The sequence below is a fragment of the Lygodium microphyllum genome, chromosome 20 (genome assembly GCF_053477565.2).
Source record: "Lygodium microphyllum isolate KBCC chromosome 20, Lygodium_microphyllum_v1.1.10, whole genome shotgun sequence".
NCBI lineage: Eukaryota > Viridiplantae > Streptophyta > Polypodiopsida > Schizaeales > Lygodiaceae > Lygodium > Lygodium microphyllum.
The window spans coordinates 33,113,931-33,125,205 of record NC_141154.1 but is presented as its reverse complement, the minus strand read 5'-3'; the positions used below and the strand labels follow the sequence as shown (position 1 = coordinate 33,125,205).

The window sequence follows — 11,275 nt, the reverse complement described above, 5'->3', positions numbered from 1 at the left end:
GCACACTTGCTTCCAATACTTCTCATCAAGAATTCTTACATTGCGCATGTCTTTCGACCTTAGGACATCTTTATTTGCCACCATGATAGTGAGTTCAATGATATTGTAGCAATGGCATACTCATTTTCATAAGTAGAGTGTTGAGCTAATTGTGATTGGAGTAGAGAAGCATCACCTCAAGTAGAACCACATTGGGTAGCTTGCTCCAAAACCTTCCATCATCACACAACCACTCCATGAATAGTATTTGGGTGCCACATAACTATTTTGATATTAGAATTGAATAGATTATCCTCCTACTTGAGCTCAATCCAAAGGCTCCTACCCACCACCTAGGTGTGCTAGAGGTAAAATTTGACTATCCTAGTCCATTGCTACTAGATCCATCCTTTTCAGTATTTGGAAGATTATCCTTTCTACTTTTTCCATTGACTTCCACACTCCTGGTCCCACATTTCACCTTGCATGCAACATCTTACTTCCATTTGTTAGCCACCCATTGTTTGAAATTATTATAGTTCCATAAGTATGTTGTTAACAATTCCTCAACCTTATTCCATGACACTTTTGAATAAGGGAAATATTGCATCCATAATATAGTATATAAAGAAAGCACACTTTGTAGAACCATAATCCAACTAGCATGCTTGTAAATAGTGGTTTTATTTCTTAGCCACCCATTTCTTGAGATAATTGTGGATCCATAAGTACGTTGTCAAGAATGCCTCAACCTTGCTCGATGCTACTTTTGGAAAAAGGAAATATTGCATTCATACCAAGTACAATGGGAGAAGTTAAGTACCATAGTAATAATGCCATGCTCAATTATCTCAAACTCTTCCTTAGCTTTGATTATATTGGTATTATCATTTGCTCGATGCTACTTTTGCAAAAATGAAATATTTCATTCATACCAAGTACAATGGGAGAAGCTAAGTACCATAGTAATAATGCCATGCTCAATTATCTCAAATTCTTCCTTAGCTTTGATTATATTGGTGTTATCATGTGCACATATCTTTAGTGATCAAAAGCTACCCCTTGGAAAAAGGTTCCCCTTTGAGTAGACCCTCCTCCACCTTTCCATAAAGTGCCTTCAAAAGTGGCTCCATGTATGAGGGTGGACTAGTGACAACACGACAACGAGGTTGTAGCTCAAGTGGTTTGAGCATCTGGTGTGTACATGTGTGCATGGGTTCAAAACTTGGATATACCTTTGAGGCACCGTTCAAATTTCAAGCCTTTCTTTATAAAAAAATGTTTGCTTTATGAGTGTTTTTATAACAATTTGAGTGAATCAAATTCAACATAACACATAAACCTTAATGTGCTTAGACTAGTGTTGACCGTAATTTGGGCAAATCTCCCATTCGTGGTGATAGCAATTATCCTCATGAGCTTGCTCTTGATGTACATTTACTTGTGATTTAGAGAACATAAGCAATTTTCTATCAAGGCAAAGCTCAAGAAAGCACTCCTCTAGAGATGTTTTAGCTCACTAAGGTAGTACCTTTGATGACATCATGACAAGGATCAACAACAAAAAGGTTGCCATGGTAGTCATTATTGCCCTATCCTAGTAGCTTGAGTTACAAATTTTCCAATTTAGCATTAGTCTAGGCATAATAAATGTTCATTTTCATCATGCTCACTATGTGTTAGCCGCCTCATAATACTAGAAAAATATGTACATGAAATTTTTAGTTTAGTTGTAAGCAATTACTAGTTTCTTAAATGTTTTTACACTACCCTAATAGTATATATGGAATATTGATTAATTGTTGAGTTTGGAATATAGTTTCACATCGTGTTTATACTATAATTTCTAGCATATATTAAGGCACAATTTCATGTTAACGTAATTTTTTAAAAATTAACTATAAGCACGTCTTACATCTAAAACCATTTATTATACCATATGTAAGGTAAAAATTTTATTATTGTTGTCATTGACATTAGTAGGTTATTGGTAAATATATGAGTTACATTGAAAATGGTAAATATAAAACCACAATATTTGAAGAGGACATAAAGCTCCATGCTAATAAATAATGATGCGATCTTGGAAAAATTTAGAAAACTACTAAAAAAAATTTCTCTTACTTTGTTGTATATAACTATAGAAAATATCAAGGGAAAACCCCTTTTTTTTTCAAAACAACAATGTATGTACATGCATATTATCGTATAAGCTTAAAATTGATTAATATTTGATAGTTCTAAAAACTACAAAAACAAAAAATATAAGATTTTTAAAATAACTTTTACAATTAGGGGACTAAAAAACATGGCACTTCAAAAAAGTAATATTCAAATAGGTATTTTTTGAACAAATATTTCAAAAGATTCTAGATTATTCTCCTTAGATGCTATATTATCCAAATGGTTTGCAACTATGGTAATACAAGATAATTGTTGAATATTTAGACATGAAGTTATCTTTATTAGGATACCAAGTTGGCATTGCTTATGCATTGCCTTTCACATCAAAATGCAAGTAAAATTTTAAGGATTGATTATGATTCAACTTGACTTAATATTGGAATTTACAAGTAGAAGAAATTATTCATAATGTGTTTTACATAGAATCCATGAAGTTCAACATGTATGCTCGATGGTTGCACCTCAAAAAATGTAATTATACCACTTGCAATCTAAAGAATGGTTATTTAATTGACAAATTTTCAATAAAGTTTGAAGTTCACATTTATAGAAGATCATTCTATTGTCTTATAGCATGTAAGTAATTTTTTTAATTAAATTACCCTTTGAATGTGTGTGATATAAAGGGTTTCTTGTAGAAGAAGCTCCCAAACACATATGTTTGATTTAGATGCCAAAAAAAGCTGATTGTAAAATCCACAATCAATTATTTCCATGATTTTGATCTCATTAGAACAATCATTTCTCACCCCTTGCTATTTCGATATTTCAATATCTTTGTATAATACAAAGCATTGTGCATCACCCTAAAAGAAGAGGGGCAGAATTGGGGGGGAGGGGGGGAGGTAATGGTGGGGGAGAGGACCCAAACATAATGAGAAGAAAATACATCATATTCATGGTAGTTCTTGCATGAACTCGAGGGCCGTATTTATCTAATTTTATTAACATTCCAACCCTTTGGAGTGTTGTTTTGTGTTTTCAACCATAACTAGTTGATGATGATGATGGAAATAAAAGTCTTAGTTTTCCAATAGAGACAAAGAAGATATTGTCCTATTATTTGGTACATGCAAAACCTAGAGATATGAAAATTATGTCTTATCTTACCAAAGGCAAGTCATGAGGAATAACCTTCATTTCAAATTTGAGAAGAAGAAAAAGCTTGTTCCATAGTTTCGCCTATATGCTTCAATAAGGTACCTTAAGTTAAATGTGGCGCTTTTGGTCCTCCCAAACACAACCTATTACTAAGAAACCATATAAGAAATGACTTGAGCTCCTCGCATGAGATGGTGGAAAAATCAATCACCTGCACATTGTTTAGAGGAGAGAACTCTTTAGGGAATCTATAGTAATCAAACTTTTCTCAACGTAAAATGGGTTGTGTGCACATGTGTTGTGTGTGTGTGTGTGTGTATGTGTGTGCGTACCTTGGCATAGATGCAATGCACAACAGAATCTGCAATGGTGGAGAAAGTAACAGTGACCACATCAATGTTGTAGTAAGCTTGATCAGCGAGGGTGGAAAGGAGATCAGACCAAAGGCCCTGAACCTTTGGGCATTTTACATTGATGAAGATGTCTGCCTTGCCCCACATTCGCACGCTAACATGGAAAGTTGGATGTGGATGAATGCTTGGAGGGGTCTTATTATCGAGCCATGTCTGTTTCCTTGTGTTTACAGTGTTCGATAAAGCATTGTCCCACTTCTGCACCATACATTTACTGGCTAAGCTGTTGTAGCCAAAGTTAGAGCTTGCATGACACAATTGATACGAACGTCTTGCTGAACCCTCTAGCTGTAGTTGTAATTGATCCTTCATTTGCGCAAGGTCTTGCAACTTGGCCTTCAAGGAATGAACATAATCTATGACTAGCCCTAGGACGCTGCAACGATCCATCTGGAAAATAAAACGATACCTCACAATATTAGCATTAGACCAACCACGTTAACACTCTAATAACAAAGATAATGACGGCAATAGCAACAATGAGGACGATATCTGTAATAACAACGATCACGAAAGAAACTACGTTGTCATCATCCTGGGAAAATTAATTGCTAATGATCTACCGATATTCTGTTGCAAGCCAAGGTTGGTAATTATCTAGCGAGATCGCCGTGCATATATAATAGTTCAAATTGATCAGTACTGTTGAAGCTGCACCATTGCATGCGTGCATGCAGAGAACGATTGTGAAGAAAATTGAGTGAGTGACGGACCTTATTATCAATATTGGGTGCAAGAGGAAGCAAGGATTTGAGAGTCGCAAACAGGGTGCGCATGTCCTGCCTCCTTTGCCTCTCCGAGAATATGTGAAACTCCCTGTAGTGCACCGTCCCTTTCCTCAGAACGGGCCGCTGCTGCGACTTCTTTGTGTTTGTATGCGAGGCATTCGTGCAATCAGGCGTATGGCTGATCGTGAGTCCAGCTCCCTTTCTCTGCACCTCGTCATGAAGGTCGTGCCGGGGCAGGTGGCCATCATCATCAATACTATCATCCAGGCCGACAGCCGCAGCACGTAATTCAGGACTAGAATTAGTATAATTATGCATGCATGCTGCTGCAGCCGCTTGAGCTGCATGTTGAGGAGTAACGAAAGTGGTGGTGATCTGTGCATCAGTAGTATAATTGAAATCCGACGCATTGGTAGTTATTATACCCGTAATTAGGTCTTCACTTAATATTGTATTAGTGCTATTAGGCAGCGGCGTCCATGATAGTACTGGCCCGCAAGGTGTTCTGGCATTAACGATGTTATTAGAAGAACTGCCAGCACAAGGCTGCTCATGAATCTGCAGATTGGCTGCATTGTCGACCAGCACAAGACCATGCTGATGGTGAGACGGATCAGTAGCTGCATGCGGGGCTAACAGGGCAGCATAATGACTAGAATTACTACTGTTAGCAGGGATATCATGCTTAAAAGTAGATGTCTCATCGACGGCTATAATATCATAATAGTAAGGAGCTGGAGTGCTAGGGTTTAGTGTCGCAGCATTATCACCAGCAGCAAGCTGCAGTAGAGCGTAGCTATATTGTTGGCAGGTGACCCATCTGTGATCAGAATTATTAGCGGCCAGATGAGATACTCCCTCCGGCAAGGCGGACATTCTGTTTTGGCCTTCCGATCACAAGAGGATGGGAGCTGGCACGTTAATATGGTGACAGAAAATGGGAGGGACACTCAGGCATACAGAGGAGCCATGGCTTCTCAGTTGGAGAAGACGAAGAAGAAGAAGAAGAAGAAGAAGAGTGGAAGGAAAGAAGGACAGGTATATGCCTCGAATGGAGACTGGGAATATTGCTGTCCGCGTTTTGAGAAAAGATAATGGCAAACGCTTAAAGAAGCATGCAGCGGCTCATTGAGGAGACCCCTATTTGGGCGGATTTGTTTTACCCTCCCGAGCGCCGCTCCCCAGTGATCTGATAATTGTTGATTTTTTTCTCTCTGTGCCCAGACAGCAGGATAAGTATATCAGTCGATGCTCTTTTAAACCAAGACAGACGTCCATCAGCTGAGCTTATAGCCCTGCATTATACATCTGAATTCTGCAGGCTCTATAAGCCATCGCCTTTTAAGTTTTACCCTGTGAATGAGAAGACAAGGATGAAAACGCAGATTTTACGCTGCCCGTTGGCACTCACTATGGACTATGGAGATTCACTGCCGTAGATTGGCTAATAAAGTCGCCCCTCTTTTCTCTCGAGGCCAGAGCATATTGATGATAAGTGTGAGTACGAACAGACCCAGTACCACTGGGGCGCATCATGTCGATCGATCGATCGATCGCGGGGACGGGGAGAGAGAGAGGGAAGGGCGGGGGGGGGGGCGGGGAGCCCGGGAGTGTGTGTGTCACTGGGTGCTCTTGTCGCCTCATCAGTCTCTTCTCTGAACAGACGTAAAACTTGTGGCAAGCGCGACTTTAATTGAGCCGCAGCAGCTCTTGCACTGAGAAATCATTTCAAGTAGAAACAATAATGATGATTATCAAAACCACAATAATGGCCGTTGTATACGGCGACTAAAGACAGGAAGAACTGGAACAGAAGGCGCTCCAGGTGCGTCAGCCACTCGGCTCTCTTCTTTTTCTTCTTTTTCTAATAAGTTCTCTGTTTCTCTTTCTCTCTCTCTTCTTTTTCTTCGTCTTTTTCTAATAAGTTCTCTGTTTCTCTCTCTCTCTCTCTCTCTCTCTCTCTGCGCGCGCGAGCGCGCTCTCGCTCTCTCTGCCGACCATCATTGTGTCGTTGCATCATTGCAATGAAGCATCAACGCATGCATGCACGTACGGCACATTCCACAGCGCGGCATCGCTCTCCAATTAACAATTAAGGTACCGGCGTTTCGTTATTAAGGTGTCTCTGCCTGCGTTGGCTCCCCCAGATTCGATCGTGTTTCACTCATTTCCACCACGTGGAAGAAGCTGATTGGGACTCGTAAATTTGCGCGGGGCTTGACAGACATAATTACTCCGTATCATCCGCAATCCTTGCAATATTATGGCCCATCGGCTCTCGCCTTGTGTACAGTACCATACAACAAGGATGGGTTTTCTGCCCTCTAAAGTTAAGACTTCGGTACGCCCAACAGCCAGCGTTCATAGGCAGACACGGGCAGACATAGTTAACGTAGCTTAATCAAAAATCGAGCGATTCCCAAACCCCCTCCAGGCTATATATACAGTACTCGTTCATCGTCGAGCAGTAAAAGCTTCAAAGTTGATGTCTCGTAGGAACGATTCGGTTCTCAGCGCCTAATAATACTGTGATAGATGGAAAGATTGATTTGACCTGCGTGAGAGCTTTATTTGCCGGCTAGTGACTAATGACCAGCCAGGGGACGTCCCGAACTGACTATTGACGTCAAGCGCTTGGGCAACAAGTCCTTAGGACCAGCGCAAAAGTCTAGAGCTTGCACCCTTAGGGCTGAAGCATGTACTCTCGATAATTGTGACCACTCGCACCACATTAAAGCATTGAAGTTCTCTGTATGAATGTCTTCCGCCTATTCTACAAGTGGAAATGGGCGTTCAAGTTGTGCAGAAATGCTACAGCTGATTGCCCACATTGAGTAATAAGTATCCCTTTCAATGGCTCTGCAACACCTAATTGTGCATTAAGTGGGAAGGCTAATGGTGCCCCAATCACAAAATTGGCCATAGTGGCATTGCCCAAACGAACTAGTTGAGGTTTCTTCTTGACTTCAAGGAGAATGCTACCCACATCCACTACAAGGGATGAGGGGAATAGTGACATTATTTAGGACGTATTTTTAATGTTGAGTCCCTTGTGTCAAAATTTTTGCTCGAACAAGCAGAATAAGCATTGGAGTGGTTATACCATTATGATTGTCAGTAGCATTTTGATAATATTTGTGTTAGTATATAGATTCCCCATGCTTATTCGAATGCCTACAAGAAACTTATTGAGGCATATTTTTGATGCAACAATGAATTTAGACAAGCATATATATTAGTGTTGGCTATAGTAAAATTTGCCAAGTCGTGCTATCCATATCAGCTATTCGATCAAATATGGAATACTATATAATAATGTATAAAACCCACTGAAAGGTGTAAAGAAATGTAAAACTTATTATAATATAGTAAAACAAAATACTTAGGCTTTGTACAAAATAGTGAACATAATGTTGATCCTATAATGAAGCATTTTGAAAGTACTGATACAATAACAAATGAATATGTTGAAATTCGAATGATAAGATTTCAATTGATATAAGTAAACTCATGTGGGAATTGAAAACAATCTTGGTAATGCAACAAATACAATTACAATTCCAAAAATCCACCCCAAGGCCACCACCCAACAACCCAAGCAAACAACAAACTAATCCACTATATCACATGTGCTCACAAAGAACAAATTGATCTTGTCAAGACCGCTTTCACCATGGAGCATAAATAACATTCAACTTTGTGTCACAAAATAAGACACAATGTATTCATCAAGTTTTCTAATTGTCATGGGGCATCGAAACAAAAAGTAGCAAAGTACACCAACTATATGCCTTAAACATCAATTGCAAAGGACAAGGTACTGCTTACGTTGTCGCATAAGAGAGCATGAGCACACACTAACACGAGGAATTATCAAAACCCATCATTAGACCTAGAGGACGCCAAGAGCTTTTCAAAAGAAGATAATTGCAGTCGAACTAGCAATCAGCTGGGAAAGGAGCTCCCCTTCTTATGTGCACACGATATTCATGATAGCTTCCTCCTCCCTCCTTTATCATTAATACTGCTGCACTATCTGCAATAAAATTACACGCATAGAACCTCCATTTGAAGTTGATAAGCGCATGCAAACAACAAGGATTCTTTCATGCAAACCCACAGTTCACGGATCATGTCATCCAGGAATATGACAACCCCCAATCCACGAAGCGCGCTAACTCCCATGAACGTGTCACCCAGCTATTCAGAATCACTAGCCACCTTTCTCGGTTGATGCCTTGCTTGGATTATGGTTGCATCATTAACAGCTCACTATTAGTTAGTTCGAACCAACCTCCTTCACAAAAGCTCCTACTTGCAATCCCGGGAAGCACATGCCTCTTCTCCGCCAATCATGCAGTTCATGTGGCTACCAAATGACTGTAACATGCGAGGAAGGGTATTCTGATATGGCGACCTGCCTCATCAACCAGATCAGCTGTCTTCGACGATCGCCGGTAGCCCCTGCAGGACTGTGGTCCTCCCGCCCCCCGAAGCATTGAAGATCTCTACGTTTGTAGCTCCTCTCCATGAGGCTGCGGCTCCTCTCGATCATGTAGCATTGTAGCCTGCCATTGGAGTTGATGAGCATGCATGCGACTCCTCGATATTAGCAAAGGATTAAAGGTAACCATCTTTTCCTGTCCCAGCATGCATTCTGCTTTGTCCTCAAGCTGTCCTTTGTTGCATGCAAGGGTTGTAACTTGTCGACTCATGTGAGACTCCCACTGTTTACACTAAAACTCCTCCTTTTCTCCGCCACACCTTTTCATCTCCTTCTCTTTCCATGCATAAGATCAAAAGCGGCTACCGCATCTAATTTATTTCTCTTGTTTTACCCTTCTGTTATTGTTAACTCTAAGGTATATCGCCGTTAGCACCTATTTTCATATAAGAGAGTTTGGGAAACACAATCCCAAGGGTTTTTGTTATTCTAAACTCTAAGGTATTTTCATGTAAGAGAGTTTGCAGAGCACTTCATAACATATCCCTCCATTAGGGGGAGTCTTATAGTCATGAATGGTAGATTTTGTGCTTGCTGGAAAACATGTAACATATTTAGCCCTACCCCTAGTCCATAAACATTCATGTGTACTAGTCAACTAGGATCAAATATAGAAATAATTCTACTAATTCCATCATATTCCTTTGCCATGGGAACCTTTAGAGTTCCTAGATCAAACGCAATAATAATATCCTCTCCATGTCATATGAAGAATGAAAGTACAATGAAAGAAGGTGGTGTATGAGCATTGAACCCATCAGCATATGTCTTTGGCAATGGGTTTTCCAAATAGTAGAGCTCCACATACACCATAGGTCCATAAACTAGTTCATCACCTTGTTGAGACTTAAACATAGTTGTAGATTCCTTTGCATGCCTTTCAAGATCTCTAGGAGCTTTTGAACATCTAAAGAGTACTTAAGAGAGCCCTCCCTCTCCTCTTCATCATTGTAAAGAGCAATAGTATATTTACAGAACCCATCTTCCTCCTCTTCAAAAGAACAATCCACTAATATATATTCATATATCTCTTCTACAAGATTGCATGTCTTTTCTTGTGCATATATTTATAGAACCCATCTTCCTCCTCTTCTAAAGAACAATCCACTAATATATATTCATCTATCTCTTCTACAAGATTGCATGTATTCTCTTGTGCATATGAAAAATTATGGAAACGTGGAGATACAAATGATGACAAATGCTATACCCTTTGCCACAATGAATACATAGTATCAATGTAATCCACATAAAAGCAACCCATTTTCTTGATCTCACATCATTAAGATGCACCAAATATAAGCCTTGAGAATGCATGTATACCTGATTAGTGATAGTAGAACCTAGAGGATGAAGGAAGAAGAAACTCTTCAAAAACTTTGACATGGTTGGACAATTGCTAACAATATCTTTTGGTACATAACTCATCACTGCCTCTGCATAGCCTTTGAATCCTTTGATAGCAAAATGTGCCTTTGCCTCATCATCCACTATGTTGAATGCTTGCAAATGTTATTTCACATATGAAATCCATTGATGAATATCCTCATCCATATCCCCATAAAAATGATCCATTCTTGCAAGTCAAGAAGCCAATTTCAAGAATCAAGCCACTTGCGGTGCTCATCAATGGGGGCACCAAAACAAATGACTTGCAAGCCATGCAAGGAGAAAATCACAGACACAATCGGATGAGAAGACATAAGGAGTGCTATCGAAGGGTATCATGACTAGCCACAAATCATAGAGGAGGATAAAGCGCAAAGCAAGATGGATGAAGAAAATTTGATGACAACAATAACGAGTCACTTGTTAAGCATCCATACATGAACTTTCTTCCTATGCCATGCAATCATAAGTTCTTGTGAAATGTCTCAAGTATTACTAGCAAAACCAATTCCATTGGTTTCATTTACAATATAAAGTTCCACTTGAAGTAAAGCCAAACACAAAATTCCCACAAAGAATCTTGATTCCTCAAACTTGTTAAAAGGAATGCCAAGTGCACAAGTCAATATAGCATAGGCCTTTAATAAACATCATTGTAAAGATGAATGCTCAAGAAGGACCATCTAAAGGTTACAAACAATAATTTTAGGATATATTGTGATTTTTATTGTATTGACTAAAAGTGGGTGCATATATGATAGATTTCAAATCTGTAAGTTGTGAGGTGTCTCCCTAAAAGCAACACAAAATTTTATCTTCTAATAGGTTGCAGATTACACAAATGGTTAAACAATCAATGAAAAGGCCACTTGGTACGTTATTGTACACTTGTTTTAAAAGGTTGCAGAAGACTTCTTCTTTGTATCAATTTTGCTATAATGATAGAGAAAAGTGACAACTTTAAAAAACATAATGAA

General features: G+C 39.3%; 1 protein-coding gene across 1 annotated transcript; it reads right to left on the bottom strand.

The window, feature by feature from the left end:
* Window positions 1-3,050: 3,050 nt before the first annotated feature.
* LOC148018820 (uncharacterized) lies at window positions 3,051-5,465 on the bottom strand. The gene is made up of 3 exons (XM_087701534.1): window positions 4,391-5,465; window positions 3,597-4,067; window positions 3,051-3,475 (listed from the first exon to the last, which is right to left on the bottom strand). The coding sequence occupies exons 1-3, from the start codon at window positions 5,279-5,281 to the stop codon at window positions 3,368-3,370; spliced, it is 1,470 nt and encodes a 489-aa protein (XP_087557660.1). The 5' UTR covers window positions 5,282-5,465; the 3' UTR covers window positions 3,051-3,367.
* Window positions 5,466-11,275: the final 5,810 nt, after the last annotated feature.

What these genes read in the sequence shown, in the direction of transcription:
- LOC148018820 (XM_087701534.1), bottom strand. Translation starts at nt 5,281, where the DNA reads ATGTCCGCCTTGCCGGAGGGAGTATCTCATCTGGCCGCTAATAATTCT. An exon ending in CACCCAATATTGATAATAAG is followed by an intron (nt 4,068 to 4,390) that starts GTCCGTCACTCA and finishes TTTATTTTCCAG; the next exon opens with ATGGATCGTTGCAGCGTCCT. An exon ending in TGCATTGCATCTATGCCAAG is followed by an intron (nt 3,476 to 3,596) that starts GTACGCACACAC and finishes AACAATGTGCAG; the next exon opens with GTGATTGATTTTTCCACCAT.